This window comes from Macrotis lagotis, chromosome 8 (genome assembly GCF_037893015.1).
Source record: "Macrotis lagotis isolate mMagLag1 chromosome 8, bilby.v1.9.chrom.fasta, whole genome shotgun sequence".
NCBI classification, from domain to species: Eukaryota; Metazoa; Chordata; class Mammalia; order Peramelemorphia; family Peramelidae; genus Macrotis; species Macrotis lagotis.
This window is the reverse complement of record NC_133665.1, coordinates 181,382,686-181,407,811: the sequence shown is the minus strand read 5'-3', so window position 1 is coordinate 181,407,811 and position 25,126 is coordinate 181,382,686. Positions and strand designations below refer to the sequence as shown.

General features: G+C 38.2%; 1 protein-coding gene across 2 annotated transcripts in view; it reads left to right on the top strand.

Moving 5' to 3' along the window:
- ITPRID1 (ITPR interacting domain containing 1) overlaps positions 1–22,757 on the top strand; it is a 152,596-nt gene extending 129,839 nt beyond the window's left edge. The window contains exons 11-15 of one of the 2 annotated variants that reach the window (XM_074199015.1): positions 2,137–3,480; positions 13,978–14,105; positions 15,163–15,274; positions 15,993–16,349; positions 16,990–22,757. In XM_074199015.1, coding sequence (XP_074055116.1) covers positions 2,137–3,480; positions 13,978–14,105; positions 15,163–15,274; positions 15,993–16,349; positions 16,990–17,046 — 1,998 coding nt within the window. In that variant the 3' untranslated portion in view covers positions 17,047–22,757. The remainder of the gene's footprint in view (positions 1–2,136; positions 3,481–13,977; positions 14,106–15,162; positions 15,275–15,992; positions 16,350–16,989) is intronic. The other variant, XM_074199016.1, reaches the window with a different exon arrangement.
- The last annotated feature ends 2,369 nt before the right edge of the window (positions 22,758–25,126 follow it).

Genomic DNA, 25,126 nt, shown 5'->3' with positions numbered 1-25,126 from the left:
ACTTACCCGGTGTCTCCAATCTTTGCTCCCCTACATTCTTTCCTAGACCATCACCTATAGACAAGGCACTTTACAAGCCCTAAAACTGCCCTATAAATGCTAACTGTTAGGATGGTCGTTAGCCTGGCCCTTTGGCGAATTAGTTCCATGCTACGCTCTCCTTTTCTCCTTATGTGGCTACTCTTGCCACATCTCCCTTATATCTGCAACCTTTGCTCCTACCCACACACTATATATAAAAATGCCAAAATTGCTGCCTGGGTTCACTACAATAAATATCATGTAACTCAAACTGGGCTCTCAATGAAGTAAAGCACTCCTTATCTACCTCCCTGATCATTTCACTATTCCATTCACTGTGGTGATTCTTCTCAACATTTCCATCCCTCATCCAACCACTCATGGCTCCACCTCAACTCACCTGAGGATCTAGCCATATATTTCACTAGGAAAATTAAAGCCATTTGCTTTGAAATTCTCTTCCCCCCCCCTGCTTTTTTCATTTCATATCTCTAATAAACCTTCTACCAATATCTCCTTTTTCATCCTATCTCAGAGAAGACCCTTCTCCTTGGCAAAGCTCAGCCCTCTCCATGGGGATCCCATGCCATCTCATCTTCTCCAGCCATCCCCACCCTTTCATTTATCCTCAGTGTCACCTTGTTCAAGCTGCTTCCTTACTACCTAACAACATGCCTATGTCACTCCTGTGCTCCAAAAAAGCTACCCCTTGATTCCTGCATCCTATTCTGTCTCCTCCATTAGTGAAAAATCCCTCCTGAGATACCTCCATTTAGCTTGCCCCTACCTCACCTTAACTGTTGGCATTCTGGTTCCAACCTCATCATTTAACTGAAACTTTTTCATCTCCAATTAACATTGATCTCTTAATTGTCCAATTCCTGTGCTGATCCTTCTGGATCTCTCCAGGTTTTGACACTCTTATCCTGGAGACTTTCCTCCCTGGGTTTCCATGACAGTACCCCCTTCTGGTTCTACCCTCACCTCTGTGACTGTTCCCTCCTAGTCTTCTTTGCTTTATCTGGGTCATACCCATTAAACATGACTGTCCCCCAGGATTCTGTTCCTGCCTACTTTCCTTCTCCCTTCTTACTATTTAGTGATCTTATCAACTTTAATCAAGTCAGTGGTCATTTCTATGCTGTGGATTCCCAAAATGACTTATCCAGCCCTTACCTCTCTCTTGACCTCCATTCTCACATATTTAGCTGCCTATTGCACATCTTAAACTGGATATCCTGTCAACATCTTAAGCTCAATCTGTCCAAAACTGGATTCATTTTCTCTCCTCCTAAATTACCCAGTTCCTAACTTACCTATTACCATGGAGAGCTCCCAAACCTCTCAGTTCCCCAGGCTTGTACCCTAGGTGTCATCCTCAGTTCCTCATTTGTTCTCACACACCCCCATCTCCCATCTGTTGCCACTGACTCTGGATTTCTCCTTCAGGACATCACTTCCATATGCCCTATTCTTTAGAACATTCCCACAGCTCAGGTCCAGGCTATGTCATCTTACACCTGGCCTATTTCACTAACACATTGCTGGCTAGATTTGCCTGGCTCATTCTCTTTCCCCATTTGCAGCCTCTCCTCCACTCAGCTGTCAAAGTGATCTTCCTAAAGTGAAGGTCTTATTGTGTTATTCACCTCCCTCCCTTAGTCTCTAAATCCTAGTGACTCCTAATAACCTTCAGGATCTAATCTAAAATGCTGTTTGGTGTTGAAACCTCTTCCTAATGTGCCCTTCTTTGACCTTACTCATTTACTTTTACCTTCCTAAGCCCAAATGTGTCCCCATGCCACTGACCTCCTTGCTGCTTCTCACACAGAATTACTAGTTTTATTAATATTGATACTATTGTTTTCATTAGTAGTATTATATGTTTCCATAGTACTGGCACAAACTAGGAGTTCAATAAATTATTTATCCATCTCCTGATTTTATAAATGAAGAAGCTGAATCATAGGAAGGGAAAGTAGTATACAAGGGCCTGGAAGGGAACCTTATCTTTCTATTTTTTGAAGGTGAAACCATAGGGTCATTACACCTTTTAGAGCTTTCCCATATTGAGATTCCTCATCTCATTTGTCTTTTTCCTGGTCTCTCATGCAGATTTCTCCCTTGTTGACCCACCAGAGTCTTTGCTGTGGAAGGCAAGAAGCTCCATCTCCTTCCTTGGAATTCCCACAGCACCAACCACAAGAACCAATTGCAGATGCTTCCCGATGCGCTCTGAATTTGCCCATTCTGGACCAAGACCAAAGTAACCGGGAAGAAGAGGTATCTGCCCATGAGGCAGAAGATGATTCTTTATCAGCAGACCATCTAATACAGGAGGGATCTTTTAAGGAGACCCCTCCTGGGAAAGACCTGGAGAGGAAAGAGAAGCCCACGTGGAATTTCCCTCCCAGTCATCAGACTAACTTTGAGGTAGATGGAGTCACCATCACTTCCAAACATGACTATCCCATGGGATTTACTATAGCACATATAGTAGAAGTCAAACCAGACTGCTTTGAGGTAGAAGATCCTGAGGCAGTGTTCATGGGAAAATCCATAAGCATCATGGGAAGTGATTATGATCAAGGTGTACCAATTTATGTTGATAACTATAAATCGAGTTCTGAGGTTCCAGGAGATGGACAAAGAGGCCAACAAAACCCTGACATTAGCAGATTGGAATCCTCATCAGAAAATGGGATGCTGACAACACAAAGGCAGGACTTTCTCACACAGAGTGAAGTCACTTCCTCATTAGGTGGTCTTGATGAAGTTTCTAAACTCTCTCTATATAGTTCAGATGACATAGATGGATGTAGGTTTCTGAGTACCCCAGGACTCGGAGCTTCAGGTAAAACATCTCCAAAGTCAGATGCAAAAGTGGGGAACTTTATCCTTGATGCTGAAATAAATCCCAATGGCTTCAGATCGGTAACAGTTCAGATGCCATCCAAACTGGTGTCTGGCATAAACAGTACCACCTCAGAAGAAGTTCCTAGAGAGAATACTTTAGATCCTCTTTTGAAACCTTCAAAATTTTACAAGAGTGGGACTTTTCTCACATCCACACCAGGAAAAGGGGTTAGAGAAAGGCAGACCAAAGAAGCTTCAGTACAAACAGAAAAAAATAAATTTGGATTTCAAAATGTGTGTCCTGCCTTAAATTGCTGCTGCTCAACCACACATAGACGGCACCATCTCACTCAATCTGTGTCCTTAGACAGTGGCTCTCTGGGGCTTCATTGGTCAACCTCAGACTCCAAACCAACTGTCCATAGGGTTCAATGTAAGCATGTAAATTGCTGCTGCTGCTGCTGTTGTTTCTGGCACCATCACCATCCCTGGGATTGGCAGCATCATGACTGTGCTTCCTGCTCATATCAACACCACCTCCAAGATCAGCTCACCAAGATTGTGAAGATCCTTCAGGAGGCTCTGCTGAGAGAATTCTCTCTGGTAAGTCTATATCTTAGTGGTGATCATCCATGTCAACAGGGAAAGAGGTAACCAAGGAGGGGCAGTACGGTACAGTGAGAGTGGAGAGACAGGTGGCCATGGAGTTAAGAAGAAGTTTAAGTCTTGTCTTTCCTGGGCAAGGTACTCCATCTCTCAGGATGCCAGACCATTCTTGGAAGCTAATTAGAAATAGCTTGAACCTGTATGGGTGTATAGGTACATAGTTCTCTACAACACCTAAATCCAGGTCCTTGACACATTGATCCAATCCAACCCAATAAGCATTCATTAGAAACCTCATATATATACTAGCTAACATGTTAGGTACTGAGAATAAAATGACAGGTTGCTCCATAGCAATTTCTCTTCTTGAGGGGAGAGAGGGAATACAATGCAAACAAATAAATCAGGGCAAGGAAAGCTGAGGAGGAAGAAAGCTGTCATAACCAGGAGTATCAGTCAGGATGTCCAGAGCCCACTCAGAAATGTTTGTTGAAACTGGTATCTTATTGTCTGATCTTGCTATCTCTTATACTCTATTTTTCTTCCTTGAGGATATGATTTCTCTCATCACATTCAACTTAGATCAATATATATCATGGAAACAATATAAAGACTAACATAATGCCTTCTGTGGGGGGTGGAGGGAGGGAAGCGAGATTAGGGGGGAAAATTGTAAAACTCAAAATAAATAAAACCTTTAAAAAGAAAAGAACTGTTCGCTGAGAAAGGGAATATTTCTATTGTCCAGCCTCCTCAGATGAATTTTCTCCATGAAGTATGAAAGTTTTTTTTTTCATAGATACCTTTGTAGAGATTTGTGCATCTGTTGAATGGAATAGAGTGCCAATAGCATGTTAAAAACCTCATAAATGGAAGAACATGTATATTGATAAATTTATACAAAATGCATATAGAATAGAAGGAAAGCAGTCTTTGAGGGGATTGAGATGAACAATTAAGGAGATTGGGAAAGACCTCTGAAGAAGGTGACATTTGAATTGAGCCTTGAAGTAAATCAGGGAATCCCCCAGGTAGAGGTGAGGAGAAAGAATGTGGGAACCCTTTTTAGCTCAAAACAAGTGATCTATGGCCTGATAAGTCCACCCATTCTATGATATTCAAAATAATAAGACGTTGCATAAATTAACATAATGTTAGAAAACACACCTCGAGGCTGCTATGTTGAATTAGTCTGTTGTTCTCCACTCTTCCTTCTGTATAATAGTAAGTAAGTCACATCTTCTCTGGTTTAAAATTGAATACATTTTACGTAACAGAAAATGCTTTGTAATCCTCAAGCCATCATAGAAATAGGGATAACAATGATTTTTAAAGGGAAGAGCTGAGCTCCTTTAGCCTCCTTTCTCACTTCTGATGTGAACTTCATAAAGTATGAAAGTTTGTTTTTTCATAGAGAACTTTGGAGAGATTTGTGTATTTGCTGAATGGAATAGAGTGACAACAGTGCATTAAAAGCCTCATAAAGTAGAAAGAGACCAAGCTGCAAAGAGTCTTAAAACTCAAGAAGTCAAAGTCAAAGAAGTTTATACTTGGGTCCTGGAGGTAATTGGGAGCTACAGTAATTTATTGAGTGGAGACAGTCAGATTTGCCCTTTAGAGAAGTCAGTAAGAAAGGTTCATGGCTGTGTCATTAATTAAAAAGGATTCTTCTTAATAAGCAATTGCATGAAAATTTCGGCACTACAGTGAATTGGGTCATTTACCATATATGCTTGGAATCATGGTATCTTGGATTTGTTCCTGGGCTTGGCAGTAAAACAACTAGTTAATCTTTAAGTACCTATGTCACTTCTCTTTGAATCCTTTGCCTCATCTCCAAAACAAATGGCTGGGAGTATATTTCCAAGGAATCTGGGGTGTGTTGGTAAATGTTTAACAAATAGCTTTGTGTATGTGTGTGTGTGTGTGTGTGTGTGTGTGTGAGAGAGAGAGAGAGAGAGAGAGAGAGAGCCACTTCTAAAAAATATTTTAAGTAAATATTTTCTAATTACCTGTAAAATAAATTAGCTATCATTTTTTAAACTTTTGACCTCCACATTCTCTCCTTTCCTCATTCCCCACTCTCCTGAAAAGACATTTTGATTTTGATTATATGTGTAAAGTTAGACAAAGCATATTTCCATGTTAGTCATGTTGCAAAACGAAAGCAAAATAGAACAATAAAAATAGAGCTTTTAAAAAAAATCTGATTCAATCTGTGTTCAGGGTCCACCAGTTTTCTCTTTGAAAATGAGAAACATTTTCCATCATGGATCCTTTGGTATCTTTAACATATTGCTGTTACTATATATAATGTTTTCCTGATTTCTGCTCACTTCAGTTTCCAGGAGTTCATATATGTCTTCCCAGGTGTTTCTGAAACCATCCTGTTCATCATTTTTAATAGAACAATTGTTTTCTATCAAAATCAGATAGCATAACTTGTTCAGCCACTTCCCATTTGATGAGCCATATTAAACATTGCTCTATTTTTGTACAAAAGATCCTTTTCCTTTATCTTTGATCTCTTTGGTACATTGCCTAGTAGTAATATTGCTGGGGAAAAGGGTGTGCACAGTTTTAAAACCCATTGAGCTTAGTTCTAAATTTTTCTATAGAATGTTTGGACTTGTTTACAACTCCACCAACAATGCATTCATGTCCCAATTTTCCATATTTTCACTAGCATTTCTCATTTTTTCTTTTCTGTCATGTTAGCCATTCTGAAAGGTGTAAGGAAGTATCTCAGAGATGTTTTAATTTGCATTTCTCAGATTTAAAGCATTTTTATTGATTATTGATAGCTTTGATTTCTTCTTCTAAAAACTGCTGTTCATATCCTTTGACTGTTTATTAATTGAGAAATGACTCTTATTTTTATGAATTTGGCTCCATACCCTAAATATCTGAGAATTGAGACCTTTGTTAGAGAAACTTATTACAAAATTTCCCCATTTCTTGTTTTCCTTTTAATTTTGGCTATATTAGCTTTATTTGTGCAAAGGTTTTCTACTTTCTTATAATCTACTTTCTACTTTCTTATAATCAAAATTATCTATTTTATTTCCCATAATTTCCTCTAGTTTTTGCTTGGTCATAAACTCTTATCTATATATCTGACAGGTAATTTCTATAATATCACCCTTTAGGCCTAAATCATTTATCCATTTTGACTTTCTCTTGGTATATGGTATGAGACATTAGTCTATGCTGACCTTCTGCCAAACTGCTTTCCAAATTTCCTATAATTTTTAAAAAATGCTAAGGTTTTACCCTCAAAACATGAATTTTTGGATTTATAGGTTTTTGGTACTGCGCATTGTGCTCCTAATCTATTCCAATGGTTCACCATTCTATTTTTTCATCAGAATAGGATTGTTTTAATGATTACCTCTTTGCAAAACTGTTTGAAATGTAAAATGGCTAGAATGTTATCACATTTGTTTTCATTCCCTTGATATTTTTGATCCTTTGTTCTTCCAGATGAATTTTGTTACTCTCTTTGGTTTGAGCTGAATAAGTAAATAACTTAGGTAGAATGACCATTTTTTATTATATTTAATGGGCTTATTAATGAACAATTAATATTTTGCATCTTATTTAGATCTGTCTTTATTTGTTTGAAAAGTGTTTTTAAATTGTGTTTATATAACCTCCAGGTTTGTCTTGGCAGGAAGAATGTCAAGTATTTTATATTATCCATTACTATTTGAATGAAAATTCTCTTTTTATCTCTTCCAGTTGGGTTGTTGATAGCGTAGAAACATGCTTATCATTCATGTGGGTTCATTTCATAGCCTGTAACTTTGTGAAATTGTTACTTATTTCAAATAGGGTTTTAGTTGATTCTCTAGGGTTCCTTTAATTTACCATCATGTCATCAGCAGAAGTGATAGTTTTGGTTCCTCATCACCTATATTTATTCTCCCAATTCCTTTTTTCTTGTTTTATTCCTATGGCTGGCATTTCTAGTAGAATATTGAATAATACAGGTGATAAATATACATTTTTAAGAAAGATTTTATTTTAAGTTTTACAATTTTTCCCCCATTCTTGCTCCCCCCCCCAAAAGGCATTCTGTTAGTCTTTACATTGCTTCCAAGTTGTACATTGATCTCAGTTGAATGTGATGACAGAGAAATCATATCCTTAAGGAAGAAAAATAAAGTATGAAATAGTAAAACTACATAATAACATAACTTTGTTTTTCTAATTTGACAGTAATAGTCTCTGGTCTTTGTTCAAACTCCATAGTTCTTGCTCTGGATACAGATGGCATTCTCTACTGCAGACAGCCCCAAATTGTTCCTGATTGTTGCACTGAAGGGATGAGTGAGTTCCTCAAGATTGATCACCACCTAAAAATATTACTTGTACAAAAATATTCACAGCAGCCCTGTTTGTGGTAGCAAAGAATTGGAAATCAAGTAAATGTCCTTCAATTGGGTAATGGCTTAGCAAACTGTGGTATATGTATGTCATGGAATACTATTCTATTAGAAACCAGGAGGGATGGGATTTCAGGGAAGCCTGGAGGGATTTGCATGAACTGATGCTGAGTTAGATGAGCAGAACCAGAATAACACTGTCCACCCTAACAGCAACATGGGAGTGATGATCAACCTTGAGGAACTCACTCATTCCATCAGTGCAACAATCAGGAGCAATTTTGGGCTGTCTGCAGGGGAGAGTATCATCTCTATCCAGATAAGGAGCTGTGGAGTTTGAACAAAGTTCAAGGACTATTCCCTTTAATTTAGAAAAACACAGATATTTTATTGTCTGATCTTGTTACCTCTTAGACTTCTTGTCTCTTCTCTAAGGATATAATTTCTCTCTCATCACACCCAATTTGGATCAAGGTACAACATAGAAACAAAGTAAAGACTGACAGATTGCTTTCCATGGGTGGGGGGAAGTAAGATTGGGGGGAAAATTGTAAAACTCAAATAACATCTTTCATAAAAATTAATTTAAAAAAAAAGATTGATCACCACCTCTATGTTGGTGTTAGGGTGTACAATGTTTTTCTGGTTCTTCTCATCTCACTCAGCATCAGTTTGCAAATCCCTCCAGGCTTCCCTGAATTCCCATCCCTCCTGGTTTCTAATAGAGCAATAGTGTTTCATAACATACACATACCACAGTTTGTTAAGCCATTGCCCAATTGAAGGGCATTCACTTAATTTCCAGATAATACACATTCTTAATTCACTCCTGATCTTACTAGGAGACTTTAAGTTTATCTTCATTACAGATTACTCTTGGTTTTAGATAAACACTACTTCTTTTAAGAAAAGCTTTATTGATTCCCCTGCTTTTGTTTTTAATAGAAATGAGTTGAATTTTGTCAAAAAATTTTTTTCCAATTCCTTTGATATAATCAATGATTTTTATTGCTATTACTATTGATATGATAATTTATGCTGATCATTTTCCTAATATTGAACCATCCCTATAGTTCTGGTATAAATCCCAGCTGATCAGAGTATAAACTTTGTGATATGCTATTGTCTCATTAATGTAATTCTCTTTAATTAAATTATTGATTGCTTCTACAATTTGTCCTTGGATTCACTCATTCTTTAGGATTAGATTATTTCATTTCCAATAAGCTTTTACTTTAGGCATCTATGACCCTTTATTAAATGTTTTTATTTTAAAACTATGCATTATGAGCTGAAAGGCATGAATTTAATAATTCTGCTTTTCTGCTTTTGTTGTAAGATTTTTGTGCCCCAAACACAAGGTCTGTTTTTGTGAAAATGGAATGTACTGCCAAAAAAAAAGGCATACTCCTTGCTATTCCCCATTTTTCAGAGCTCTACCATATTTAACATTTCCAAAATTCTTTTCATCTTGACTTCTTACTTATTTTATGATTAGATTTATCTAACTCTGAGAAGAAAATGTTAGGGTCCCTCATGAGTATATTTTTACTATCTAATTCCTCCTATAATTCATTTAACTTTTCCTTTAAGAATTTAAATGCTATGCCATTGTAGAATATAACTTTAATATTGATACTAGTTCATTGTCTGTGGTTCCTTTTAGCAAAATGTAGTTTCTCTGCTTATCTCTTTTAATAAGGTCTATTTTTACTTTTGTTTTTGCTTTGACTAAGATCATTATTTATCTATCTATCTATCTATCTATCTATCTATCTATCTATTTATTTATTTATTTATTTGGTTTTTGCAAGGCAAACAGGGTTAAGTGGCTTGCCCAAGGCCACAGAGCTAGGTAATTATTAAGTGTCTGAGACCGGACTAAGATCATTATTGACACCCTTGCCTTTTTTATTTCAGCTGAAGCATGATAGATTTTGCTCCATCCCCTTGTTTTAATACTGTGTCTCTCTGATTCAAGAATGCTTTTGGTAAACAACATATTTTTGGATGGTGGCTTCAAATCCATTCTGTTATCTGCTTCCATTTTACGAGTGAACTCATCTTATTACATATACAGTTATAATTGGTAACTCTGCATTTCCATTCATCCTGTATTCTTCTGTTTCTCCTGTTCTTTCTCTTTTTTATCCTGTCCCTCCTCTCAATGCTATTTGGCTTCTGACCACTGCCTCCATTTTCATGTCCTCCTTTATCATGCTCCCTTTTTCATTTTCTTCCCCTCATACTTTCTAATTGAGTTATATAGCTTTCTCTTATCAATGAGTATGTATATATCTAAGTATGCATACATGTTGATGATGTTGATGTGGGTCCTCCATTCTGGAAGAAGACCATGACACCAAGGAGGTGATGCCATGAATAGCAAGAGAATGAGGTTTGAATGAGGGGGCTGTGATAAGTCACCATGCTCACTTTCTCCTCCAGAGACATCAGGGTCCAATGGCCATATAGGAATAGGGATGACTGAAGATGGCCCCAGAAGTGAGGCAGTCAGGATTAAGTAACTTGTCCAAGGTCACTAGTAAGGGTTGAGTGTCTGGGGCCAAATTTGAACTCAGGTCCTCCTGACTCCACAGCTAATGTTCTATCCATTCATCACTTAGCTGCTCTCTCGCTCTCGCTCTCTCTCTCTCTCTCTCTCTCTCTCTATATATATATATATATATATATATATACATACATATATATGTGTGTGTGTGTATAGATATGGATATAGAAAGATATAGATATATGCATATTCTTTTTGTAATTACAAAGAATTGGAAATTTAAAAGGATGCCATCAATTGGGGAATGACTGAATCAATTGTGGTATATGAATGTGATGAAACACTTGGCTCTATAAGAAATCATGAGGAATAGGACTTCAGAATAGTCTAGAAAGACTTGCACAAACTGATTCTGAGTGAAGGGAGAAGAACCAGAAGAACATTGTACACATTAACAGCAATATTGGGTAATGATCAACTGTGATGGACTTGTTCATCTCAACAGTACAATAATCGAAGACAACTCTAAAAGACTTGTGATGGAAAACATCTATATCCAGAGAAGGATCTGTGGAGTCTAAATACAGAACAAAGCTTACTCTCTTCAATTAATAGGGAAAGATTATACTCAGTTTTGCTGGGTAGGTTGCTTTCTGGAATATCATATTCTAAGCTCATTACTCCTTTTTTTGTTTTTGTTTTTGTAAGGCAGTGGGGGTAAATGAGTTGCTGAAGGTAACCTAGCTAAGTAACTATTGTGTCTGAGGTTAGATTTGAACTCAGGTCGTCCTGACTGGAGCCAGTGCTTTGTCCATTGTGCCTCCTAACTGCCCCTCCTACTCTTTTAATGTGGTCATTCCTAAATCTTTTGTGATTTTGGCTGTATCTCCACAATACTTAAATGCTTTCTTTATTCCTCCTTGAAGTATTTTCTCTTTGACTGGGAACTCTGGAATTTGGTTATATTATTCCTGGGAGTTTTCATTTGAGATCTGTTTGGGGGGGGGGGTGATCAAATGGATTCCTTCAATTTTTATTTTACCCATGCTTCTAGAATATTTGGTCAGTTTTCCTTGATAATTTCTTTTCTTTCTATTCCTTGATTTTTGAGGTCTAGACTCTTTCTTTGATCTTGCATGACTTTCAGGTAATCCAATAATTCTTCAATGATATTTCTTTAATCTGCCAGGTCAGTTGTTTTTCTAATAAAATATTTTCCATTTCCCATTTTCTTTTTTTTTTCAGGTTTTTAACTTTGTTTTGCATCCTGATTTTTTAATGGAATCTTTAACTTCCACTTACTCAAGTCTAATTCTTAAGGAATTGTTTTCTTCAGTGGGCTTTTAAACTTCTTTTTCTCCCCATTTAGCCCATTCTGTTTTTCATGGGTTATTTTCTTGAGTATTTTTGTGCCTATTTTACCAAGCTGTTAATTGTCTTTTTTTATAATTTTCTCCCCTTGCTTTCATGTATTTGCTCAACTTTTTATCTACCATTCTTATTTGATTTTGGAAATGATTTTTAGTTCTTCTAAGAATTTTTGTTGAGCTTCTATCCAATTCATATTTTTTAGCCATTGCTTAGAGCTGGCTTCATTATCTTTGTCCAAGTTTATGTCTTGCTCTTTCCTTTCTTCACAGTACCTTTTATCACCAGATTCTTTTTTGTGGCTATTGTTTACTTCTTTTTCAACTCTATTTCTGATTTGGAACTTTATGTTAGTGTTGGGCTCTGCTCTAGGTAAGGGTTGGAGGAAGGACTCTGTTTCAAGCTTCAGATTTATTTATACTACTATTTTCAGGGGGGGGGGGATTGGTAGTTTCAATATTTTCTAGGTTTTGTGATCTGGGGAGAGATGTGGCCCTGCTTTTCTGGTATGCATTTTGGTCCTTACCAAGGAAGTATCCCTGATCTCTTGCGACTGCAATTTATACTTCTCCTTCAGGGCCTGGTATAACACAGTTTGTCTTCTCTTCTGGTCCCTTGGGGCTGAAAGTCAAATTGGCCCTCAGGGCTTCTCCACCTTCTTTTTTCCCCCCCAATATAATCATATTTTATTATAAACTGAATGTGCACTTCCTCAGAAAATCCAATTAGAAAATGCTTTTTATATGTAGTCCTCTGAAATGTTTATTATAACTATTAATAAAGGTTATAAAATTGGGGAAAAGAGTGCCCAACTTACCTATAATCTTTTTATTATTTTTACATTTTATTTTTAATTGATGGAATAAAACAAACATTTCCATAAAATAGTGCAATAAAATCGATGATTGTACATGAAACTGCAAATAGACTATGCACAATTTACTATTCCTTTCAAAAGTACCAAAATTATCATGTACATTTTTTTTCCTTTTTTCTTCCCTCTCTCCCCTCCACCTCTACCATTAGACATAAATATGGGTAATATTATTCTATACATACTTTTATTTATCAGCTTTTTCTCTGAATAGAGATAGAATTTTCTTCATATGTCCTCTAATTTGTATATTTATAACAAACTAGTTTATTTATTCAGTCATTCATAAGACAATATTGCTATAACTGTATGCATTCTTCTCTTGGACCAGTTCATTTCACTCTTGATTATTTCATGAAAGTCTTTTCATGGTTTCCAAAATCAACCCATCCTCATTTCTTATAGCATAGTAGTATTCCATCAACATTCTACACCATTACTTATTTAGTCATTCTCCAATAGATGGGCATCCCCACAACACCCAATTCTTTACCACCACAAAGAGAGCTGCTATCAACATTTTGCTCCCTCTTGAGCAAAAGGGCTCCTCCCCACTCTTGAGCTGGGACCCCAAAGATTCCCACCCAACATGACTGAAAGTATTCCTTTCTACTCTTGAATTATTACCCAGAAGAGAATATAGGCAGTGGGGCTGCTAAAACAGAGTTTGGTCTTGTATCCAATGCTAGCACAGAGTTACTCTGTCTTCTCTCTCTAAACAACTGCCAGGTCCCCTTATTGCTTCTGACCTGGGAACCCCTAAAACTGATACTGTCTTTGACTTTCCCACCTAATCCCATCATTCAGGCTGACCTGGTCACAGATTTCTTAGTCCAGCCTCCTATGTTGTCTTCTCTGGTGTTCATAGAGTGGATGGAGTGCCAGGATTGAAGTCAGGAAGACTCATATTTCTTTGACCCTTGGAAAGTCACTTCACCCTGTTTGCCGCAGTTTCCTCACCTATAAAATGAGCTGGAGAAGGAAGTGGCAAATCATGCCAGTATTTCTGCTAAGAAAACCCCAAACGGCATCATGAAGAGTTGGACATGACTGAAAAAATGACCAAACACAAGATATAATAAATGATAGAGAGATAGATAATCTCACTTCCTAGCATCATAATTCCTATTGGCAAAGCAATTCTACCAAATCAATCTCCCTGTGTCTAGTGTGGAAAGGCCCAACCTCTTTTCCTTGTTCATGGATAATTTCTGGTCAGGGTTCTGTTCTCAATAGGTGAGCCCAAAAAGAATGGGGTGGGTGAGACAGAATTTAATAGAATTAGCAGGAGAGTGCTTGCAGAATAGACTACTAAGCAGCAAAAGGGCTGAGTTCTCTCTGCTTATTCACAGAGCACTGTGCAGGACTTGGAAATCTGGAGAGCAGTATGTCAGAGTTTCCGGGAGCACTCAGAGGAGATTGGACAGCATCTCTTGAAGCAACAAGCTTATGTCCTAAGTGACATGTCAGAGGAAGGGAGGTAAGGTTGGCTGCTTTACAACAATGGTGAAAACAAGCTCTTGCTCACACACCCAGGAACCACCCCATGCCTCAGTTTCCTCATCTGTAAAAGAAAGGAATTGAGTTTGATGACCTCTGAGGTCTCACCTCATTCTAGCAAGATCTGTGATCCTATAATTGTCCTATCTGAAGAAGGGGTAGAAAATAGGAAACCTGTTCTCTTCAACTGTATTCTTGATTTTTAGTGAGAAATCAATAATAAGCAATGGCTGAACACAGGAACTTTTGCTCTTCAAATAGGATTGGGAAAGAGAAGAATTGGGAAGTAAGCGAGGGTTAATGGGAATGCAAAGTTTATGAATTTCTGGAATTGGAAAATATATGAGATGCTGCATTATATATGGTACAAGGGTAGCAGGTAGATGGACATGTAAGATACATAGATAGTTTAGGGAGGGAAAGTAACCAGTAAAGGGCAATGGGGATATGTGTGTGGTGTGAAGGCAGCCCGAAGCTCCTAGAGACCTGGCTGCAAGCCAGACAAGGTGAAGACCTGGGAAGCCAAACATTGAGTTCAAGTTTTATGGCAGGTAGGAGTAGAGATGATGTATGTATATAGGGATTCATTTTGAATACAAATGACCTAAGATTTTAATCAATGATAAAAACGTTGAGCAGACATTTCTAGAAGAGAATAGAATTGAGGGGGTGGTGGAGGACAAGGCATCAGAAACAGAACTTGGGCACTGACAGGTTATGTAGCTGAGGACAGAGAGAGTTAATCTTGGAATCAAGAATACTTGGGTTCAAATTCTGCATTGAAATATGGTACTGGCTGTCTCAGAATCACCAGGCAACTCTATATTACATATCTTTTGGAGATTTACAGCAGTAAAGAGAATTTCCACACTGAGATTACCCAGTCAGGGTAAAATCAGAGGTCTGGACCATAAAATATGACCCCATCCAAGGAAATGAAGGGGTTGCTTTGAGTTGGTTTTGTTAGAGGAGAACTGGAGGGAAAACCTCCTCATAGAAGATGCTACAAATACTGCTGTTCTTTTCTTCCCCTGCAGGGAGGAGATGAGACAGCTTCATAATTTACGTCAAGACCTACATCACCAAGTGACTGAGTTGGAATTCCAACTCAGTGACCGAGCTCGGCAGATTCAGGAAGGGATGCTCCTGGTATGGGACATTGACCACCATTTCCATGTTGTTGTAAGATTTGTCTCTTGACTCCATTCTGCCAAAGTTGTGTGACTCTGGGCAAGATACAACCTCTCACAGAACTAGGCCAATGCAGTCACACTCACAAAGAAATGGGGATCCCTCAACTATACATACAGATCCCTCAAAGTGTGCTTATTGGCCTAGGAAAAACCACACAATAACATTATCTGTATCCTATTGTATTTTTATTTATTTTGGTAAATATTTCCTAAATATGTTGAATTGGATACCTCTAGGTATCTAGGCAATTCTCTAATACTCTCAGTGCTAGTAAAAGTGCTAACCTGTATCAAAAGAGAGAATTTCCTCACCCTGGAGTTTCCCATGCAAATAAAATTACAAGTTGAATTCCTAGCCCCTCCTCCTATGCTTCATGTCACACAATGAAGCTGGCTACAAAATCGAGCTTTTAGTTTCCAGAGTCCAGTGGGTTGTCTTTATTTTTTTAAAAGTTACATTGAGCAGACCTGTTTGCATGGAACTTAAAGGAAATGCTAGGGTGCAGCATGAAACCATCCTAGAAAGATAGGTTGGAGGGGCTTTGCATGCCAGCAGAAGAGTTTCCAATAGGGAGCCACTGAAGGTTCTTGAGCAAGGGAGTGATACTGTATGCTCTAGTTGCCATCTAAAGGTATTATTGTCTTACCTGTTTTTCTGCTGGTTTTTTTTCAAGCAGTTTGACCAGCTCTTAGAAGAACAATCCCAACTCTGCTCAGAACTGGACCTCTCCAACTGGGGAGAAGGAAGCAAGCCGACTCCCTGTACTGATTCAGACATTCAAGAGCCTGTGTTCCCCAGGGCTGCCAGCCCCACCATCAAAGGTCAAGGGACTTCACTTCCAGAAGAGACCAGGGCATGTGCCCTGAATTCCCCCTCTTCAGGAGGCAGTCTAGAGATAGCTCTCCCATCCCCAACATTAGCAGTTTCAAGCCTGACCCCTTCGGCAACCTCCTGGGATCAGCATGGGAGCAATGAAGTAAAAAGAGGCTCCAACCAGAGCCGAATGGATCTGAAAGGCTTTTTGTGCAAAGTAAGGGTACATTCCTCTATCACTGAATAAATGGTATTTCTGTTTGGGCAAGGGGATGGTACTGGCTAACTATCTATGACTGAGTTCCCATGTCTATGTGTGTAGAAATATATAACAGATACATATAAATAGATATATATGTATATATTTATATATGTTAAAATAAAGAAATAGAAGAAATGCTGCTTCTATAGAATATTTTAAACTGTTATTTAGGACCCCAAGTCTTGCCCATCTTAGTCCAGGAATAGATGCATATTTTCTCCTCCCAAATATTGATTCTATAAAAACTTGTATAGTATTACTAGATCAATTAATTATATTTACCATTATGTGATAGAATTTATATATATATATATATATATATATATATATATCTTTTTTTTCCAATATATATAGCATTGTACTTTTTCCTTTAAAAGCAATTTCTTTTGGGGCATTGCCAGCATTCAGTCCAATATGGTACCTTTCCTGGCCCTCCTGGCAATGAGCTATCCATAGAAGAACGTTGTCCCCAATGTGTCCCGCTAGGTTTGGCTCATTCATCTGTTTATGGAGCCCAGCCAGCAGGTTTTCTCAAATCATCTATCTTCAGGTTTTGGGTCCTTGATTTTTATCATGTCGTTGTTTTCTTCCCCAGCTGAAGAAGACATTCAAGAGCTCCTTTGGCAATGAACCAACTGACGGACAAAATTGATGGAAAGACAAAGGAGAAAGAAAGATGACTTGTTCCATGTTTGGACAGGCCTCCCCCTCCACATCACTTCTGAGATTTCGCTCTATTAATAGAGATGGTGAGAACCTGGCAACATGGCCATGAGGGAATTCTTTCCTCTTCTGCACCCAAGAGCCACTTGAAAACAGGTTGTGCTAAAAATACTGTCATTTAGCAGACTGGGAGTAAGGATGATCCGATTTTTCCAGGGCCTACTGACTCTTCACTTTTAGCCTATGCAGATAAAAATATCTAACAGCAAATAGGATGGATTTCTTTAAAACTGGATTTTTCATAATACATGCAGGTCTTCTACCTCCTGGCTCCAGCTAAGTCATTAAGATTAATAGACATGTACCCAGTGATTTTAAAATTTTTTAAAGAGTTTAACAAATATCTCTTTTAAGTCTCACAAAGTCCAAGTGTGATTGACTCTATTTCACAGAAGAGGAAACTGAGAGGTGGAAAGGTTCAATGATTAACCATAATTAAGAATGATCAGTGGTGAGATTTGCTTAACTCCAAGGCCAGCATTCTAGCTATCGTTCAACAATGACCAGGTGGATAGATTTTTTGGCCATTCCCTATCTCCAGGGTAAGAGGGATCCCATAACCAGTTAGATTTCCATCTTTTACTCTGCAAAAGAAGTTCAAGTAAGGAAAGAGTTCTGTCTTTAGTGATTAGAATAAATGTGACTGATGAACCAGTCAAAGAGGTTGAAAAGGAGGGAATAGAAAGAATCAGGAGACAGAAATGTCATAGAAGCTAAGGAAGAAGAGTCTTTAAGAAGAAATGGGGGGTGGCTAGGTGGCATAGTGGATAAAGCACCGGCCTTGGAGTCAGGAGTACCTGGGTTCAAATCCGGTCTCAAACACTTAATAATTACCTAGCTGTGCGGCCTTGGGCAAGCCACTTAACCCTGTTTGCCTTGCAAAAAAAAAAAAAGAAGAAGAAGAAATGGTGGTTAGTGGTGACCACAGAGAATCAGGGGAGAGAGAAGAGTCACAGAAGCACAGGAAAAGAGAAAGTGTTCAAGGGGAAAGGATGATCAACAATGTTCAAAGCTATGCAGGGACCAAGGTTGAAGAAGAGATTACTGGTGATCTTAGAGAGCATGGTTTCACTTGAATGGTGGAAACCAAAGGCACATTGTAAGGATTAAAAAGTGAATGGGAGGTGAGAAAGAGAAGACACTGACTTTGAAGAAGATGAACTACTCTTTTTTGCCCTAATGTTTTGACTATTAAGGGAAGTTAGATAGAGGATAATATCCTGAAGGTTTGATAGGTTCAAAAAATGTTTTAAAGGATGTGGACAGAGAGCTCAGAATGTGAGTAATCATCAGGGAAGGAGAGAGTGGAGAGAAAGAAGTTAAAATGAGGGAAGCACAAGAGATGGTCCTAAATGAAAACCAGAAAGGAGAGGAAGAAAGAGCTAATAGAGGGGATGATGTTGGCAAGAAGAGAAGGGCCAGCTCTGTGTTCTAGGCTGGAGCCAAAAAAAAGAAAGGTTGGTGGCATAGAACCGGGGATAGGAGAAGGAGCTTGAAAGCTATCCTTCTATTGTCTCTATATAATAAGAAGCTGAATGGGAAGGGAAAGATGCTAGAGAAGGTCTGAGAATAATTCCTGGAGAGAGGGATCATGGTATTTGAAAAAGAACTTTGTTTGGCACTGACCTGGAGGTGAGTAAATGTCTGTGCAAAGGGTTTGGTTAAGTGGTACAGAGTGACAGAGAGAAAGTCTGTTGTTGGGGAGAGGTGGTCTGATAGGAGGATGAGCAGCAATGCTTTAGACATCATTTTTTACTATTTGTCTCTTTGCTGGTTTCTTGGTGGGGGCCTTAGGGTCCAGCTAACCCAAACCCCCTCATTTCACAGGTAAGAAAACTGAGATCTAGTTAGGTAAATCAACTTCCCTAAGGTCATACAGGTAAATAGCATCAGATATAGGATTTGAATCCAAGTCCTTTGATGGGAAAGCCCATGTTCTTTCCACTATTGCATGCTATGTTCCTTAAATATTCTTTAAAAAGCAGATTCAATAAAAATGGACATTTTTCTTTCAAGACTTGGATGATAAAGTAGTTTTCATGACAACATTAAATTATCACCAAAGCATTTGTGTAAGATTGGAACGTAATGAGGGGCAGGGCAGGGGGTTGATTTCAAATATTTGAAAGGCTGTCATATGAAAAGGGAACCCCATTTATTCTGCCACAAGAGGGGATTTCAAGAAGAAAACAGGGAGAATTCTCCCAGAGGCATCTCTAGGCTCAAGATTACTTTAAATTCTTTGCATCATTATACAAGAATGTCTGATTATAGAACTGTACATTTCCAAATGTATCTAAGCTATTTGAGGATCATGGGAATTCCCTGCCTGTCACCAGCGGCTTCCCTGTTTAAAAACAACAAAACCTGGTTTTGCTTTGTTTCTTCTCAATAGCATGGTTTTTTGACAACAATCAATTCCTGAATACATAAGCTGAATTCACACAGCACCTTGAAATTGAAAAGTAGATTCCTTTAAACAAATTGTACACCCAGGCAGCCAATGCAGATCCATTGATTTCCTAGCTTTTATTATACAAAAGGTAGTTTGTTGTGGTGAAGAAAAAACTGGTCAGGGAGACCCGCCTCTGATACATGTAGGCCATGTGAGCCTGGATAAGTCATTTAACCTCTTTATGTGTAAAAACAACTCTTTAAAACAAAGTTGGTGGGGGCGGGGGTCAGCTAGTTGGTGCAGTGGATAGAGCACTGCTCTGGAGTCAGGATGATCTGAGTTTATCAGACACTTAATAGAACCCTAGCTGTGTGGCCTTGGGCAAGCTACTTAACCCATTTGCCTTGCAAAAACCTAAAAAAACCCAAACAAACAAACAAACAAAAAACAAAGTGGGGGGGAGTAGGAAATCTTTTTCCTGCCAAGGAAACATCATTCTCAGGCCTTACATAATAATTATCAACCTAAAAATTAGTCTACTGAATATTTAGTTAATTTACCCTTAATAAGCTCCTATATTTATGGAATTTCAAGTCCCTCCTGTAGTTGCTGTGGCAGGGCCAGATCAAAGATTTTTGCAGACCTTACATGGTCCACAGGCTAGATTAAACTAAGTTGCAGAGAAAATGTTGACTTGCATCTATTTTTATTTTTTAGGTTTTTGTAAGGCAAATGGGGTTAAGTGGCTTGCCCAAGGCCACACAACTAGGTAATTATTAAGTGTCTGAGGCCGGATTTGAACCCAGATACTCCTGACTCCAAGGCGGGTGCCTTATCCACTACGCCACCTAGCCACCCCTAACTTGCATCTATTAAAGTTGTTCCCTCATATGAGAGCTCCCAGTTCCAAGTCTTTTAATTCCTATTCATATAGCAATTCGAGGTGTTTGCGCCATTTCTCTAGAGCCTAAAATGTTCAATTGACGACTTAGAAATCAACAAGTGATATTAACCAGGATCTTATTTATTTTTCTGTTGAATATCAATATTAAAGAAAATAATGGAGAAAATATTAATAAGGCAAATGAAACTTAAAAGTGTTTACTTTTTGGAGATCTGGTTGTTAAAATACAGAGCAGTATGCCCTTGTATAGGTCCCAATGCTAGCCCACCTCATTTTGTTGATGCAAAAATCGAAGTCCAGGCAGTCTGTGTTACTTGTCTATGGTGGAAGATGAAAGAAAACATTGGATTCCAATTGAAGAGAATTATAAGAAATTAACAAAGTGTTCATATTGTACTTAGAGGCATGAATCAGAATAAGGGTATATTAAATTTAAATATTTCTTCACCAAGCTATATTATAATTATGATGATTACAGATAAAGACATGATACAGTGAACAGAAGGCTGTTAGATATGGAGTCAGGAAGAGCTGAACTCCAAATCCCCCCTCAATCATTTAACCTTGCTCAGCCTTAGTTTCCTCCTTGGTAAATTGGCACGACTTTTCTGGTTTGTCTGAAGCCCAAGGTGCAAAAGTACATTGCAAACCCAAAGGTGTTATAAATGATAAAAATTATTATTCACAGTAGTTTTGGTGGTGTTGATGATGAAATACCTTACTTGGAGTTAAGATGAGCTGAGTTCCAATCCAGTCTCAGATACCTTATTACCTGTGTAATAAGGCAAGTCATTTAACCTCTCTCTGAACCTCAGTTTCCTCATCTGTGAAATTAAGATAATAATAATACCTACCTCACAAGGTTGGTGTGATGATCAAATGAAATAATATCTATGTCAACTGCTTTACAAACCCTTACATGCTATGTAAATATTATCATTATTACTATTAACAATAATAGCATTTGGGCATGGACACAGTCTTGGTTATCATTTTCCTGATTTTCATATTGTTCAGAGTGTAAACAATCTGGCAGCATTCCATATTAGAAGCAAACAAATGAGCAATTCCATCTGTATTGTGATGTCCCAGACAGTACAAACTCTTCCCTAGAATCATTTCACTCTCCCCGGTTCCCTCATCAAAATTCAAAGGCAATCTTCATCCCAAGTGGCCTCCTGAGAGGAAGGTTGCTTAGAGATTCAGGGCACCAGCCATCAGTGACCTTTGCTCTATTTGAGGGAAGACCTAGGCTGCAGAAAAGAGGCAAAAAATAAACTTGAAAGAAGTCCTCAGAAGTATCTGTGGGTGATTCCAAGTTTGAGAAAGGATGATTCAGTCAATGGTCCCTAATATATGGGTGTTCCAGTAGACTTGGGTTTTTTTTTTTTTAAATCTTCCTAACAGAAAATCACATCAAAGAAATAAGCAGAAATGCGAAGACAAGGTTTCTAAGGATATAATGAAGTCAGTATCTGGCCATTTATCAATATGATCTTCTCTTTGTTGAGAAAGGCCTAGGGACAGGACCTGGCCCTGTGTGATTTCATGGATACCCTATGACATGAGGAAATTCGCTCTCCCAGTTCAAGCCTCACCTCTGGAATGTTCAGTCTTAGAACCTGGATCACTGAGAGGTTTGTGAGTCTCTCAGGGTTAGTCATCAAAGGCAGGATGGGAAGACCAGTCTACTACCATCTCCTGTTAAGAAAACCTTTGGATTTGTACAGACCAGCACAACTCTCATTCTCCTCTGAAGTCAGTCAAACCACCTTTTCCACAAAAGGTTTCCTGATGCTTCCAGTCAGGAGAGTAATGGCAGGTCTTTTTTCTATGTGTTCTGTGCTTCCCCCTTTTTATCACCAGTAGAATGTAAGTACCTCAAGGGCAAGTCCTGTTTCCCTTTTATCTGTATTGTAAGCACGGAGTATGATGACTGGTGCTTAACAAATATCTGTTGGATTTAACGGACTTGAGTTCTTTTGAAAATGGGATGAAGATGGCAATGTATAGACATGTGGGATGGTAGTCAACCTTCATTGAATGAGAAAGCAGCCAACTGAAATTTTCTACAAAGAGGAATTTTACTAAGAATTGTTCCTACTAGAGAAAATGACAACTAGAAATCAAGGCAAGAAGAATCCTCCCTCTCCTGGAAAGGTTGTGTGTTTGAGATGCCTTAGAGAGAAAATTCTGACCTGAGAGAACACAGACTTGTCTTTTGCCTTTATTTTGTGTCCTCAGTACTTAACAGTTACTGGCAAACAGTAGGTGCTTAATAAATGTTTATTGATTGATTGATTGATTGATATTGGTGTCTCATTTGGTCATCCTTACTTTAGGTTTACAGTTGCCCTTCATCAGGTCTGGAGTAAAGCAGACCATGCAGAGAATAGATTATGATTGAGAGAGATAACTGACTTTCTCATCAGCTCCACCAGCAAAATCGAGAATTGAAGTCAACTCAGAAGAACTGAGTTCAAATCCCAGAACTACTGATTACTATGTGACCTTGCAAAAATGACTTTTCTGAGTTTCATTGTCTTTATCAATATAATGAGGGAATTGACCACGACAGAGACTTTTTCCTTTTGCAATTCATGATCCCATGATCCTCTAGCCACCATGTATGACACCTCAGGTTATTAGCACCCACATTTCTGAGAAAAATAGAGACTTCTTGTTATGAGACAATAATGCAATAGTAGCCAATGATCTTAGGACCACAGACTTAGAGATGGGAGGATCTTGGAGGTCATTGAGTCCCACCCTCTTATCATACATGGAGAAACAGGTCCAAAGAAATTATTCAGTGAATTACCCAAGCTTTCACAGGTGCTAAGTATCAACAGGAAGGCTCCTGCAGAGACCTTCTGACACCTTTCCCTTTCTCTGCTCTTGCATTGCTCTCTTTCTGATTTGTGGTGGCAAATTTATTTCCCAAATATCTCATGCTTCCATCAACCTTGCTGTTCTGTGAACAAGAATAACCTCCATCTCTCACCTGTCTGGTCCCCATTTCTGACATGCTTTCCCTTCTCATCACCCACTACGAGCTTTCCTCCCTTATTTTGAATCCCTGCTAAAATGTCACCTTCTACAAAACCTTTCCCAAATCTTTTTTAATTTTACTGCCTTCCATCTTTTAATGATTTCTTATTTATCCCATATATAACTTGATTGTACCTATTTGTTTATTTGTCTTCCTCATTAGACTGTGAGATCCTTGAGGGTAGAGACCAATGTTTACCTTTCTTTTTATTTCTAGTCCTTAGCACTGTGTAAGCACCTGGTAGAAGTCAAAAAATTTCAACTCATTGACTGTAGGCCTATAAAAGTCCAACAGCTGACAGCTCCTCTAGGAATTTGTCTTCTTTGGTTATCCAGCTTGAAGGGACCCTTTCCTCTTTGACCTTGACTATACAATTAATCATTGTTGACTTTGGCCATTTGTGGGCACACACATATATATATATATATATTCTCTCCTTAAGTTTCAAATTCTTGTGGAACGAGATGGTTATTTGAAATTTTCTACTTCTAACACTGTGTAACATCATGGGTGACCAAATCAGTGACTGGGAAAATTGACAAACCTTCAGATCACCAAGCTGGTAGCACTTAGCCCAAATACACCCTCCAGTGAAAGATGAAAGAACGTTTGCACATCTTTCTCTATATCACCCTCTCCTCCTTACCATACTCTTTCTCTCTCTCATTCTTTGTCTCTGACTGTTTTACAGTTTCTGTCTCTGGGTATCTTGCTTTCTCATTGTCTCTTCTCTATCTCTCTGAGTTTCCCTCTTTCTGTATCTTTTTCATTATATCTTTTGTCTTTTCTGTGTGTAATTCTACTCATCTACCTCTTCTTTTTCTCATTGTTTTCTCTGTCAACTCTCTGGGTTTTGCCTGTCTGTTCCTGTCCTCCATCTCTTACTGTCTCTGACTTTTGTTCCCTACCATTACTGCATACTTCTCTCTGCCTTTGTGAAAAGAAGGTCTGCTAATGTGGAAATATGTTTTGTATGACCTCATTATGATGGATATCATATTTCTTGCTTTCTCAATGGGTGGGAGAGGGTTTGGAGGAAAGCAAGGAAAGCAGATGATTTAGAATTGAAAATAATTTTTTAAAAGAAAAAAAATTAGCAACTAAGACATATCCCACAAATCATTTCTCAGCATTTCCCTTTCAATCTTCCCCTCATCTATGACCAGTCCAATGATAACAGGCCACAACTTTCATAGTTAGTGTTAAAGGGGGAAAGCCAGGAGGATTTATTTCCTAAACATCACTGCAAAAAGCTTAGGAAAAAAGACTTGATTTCACCAGTCTCTACACACACACATACACACACACACACACACACACACACACACAAACACACAGAGACACATTTTATTTTTCATTCCAAATAGCTAGTAGTTTATTTTCTGTACAGAGTTTAGAACAGGACTTAATTTACTAACCTTTCAGAATGGGATGGAATTCTTGCTGAGTGAAATGAGTAGAACCAAGAAAATAATGGTTCCACTGCAGTATTAGTTTAAAACAACAATATTGTTTTTAAGAAGTCATTTTGATGTGATATAAAAATCAAAATTAGCTACAAAAGACATATGAAGGAAGGTGCGATCTTCATCCAGAGAAAGAACTGATAAATAGAAATATGTATGCATATTATGTATACATACATATGTATGCATGCT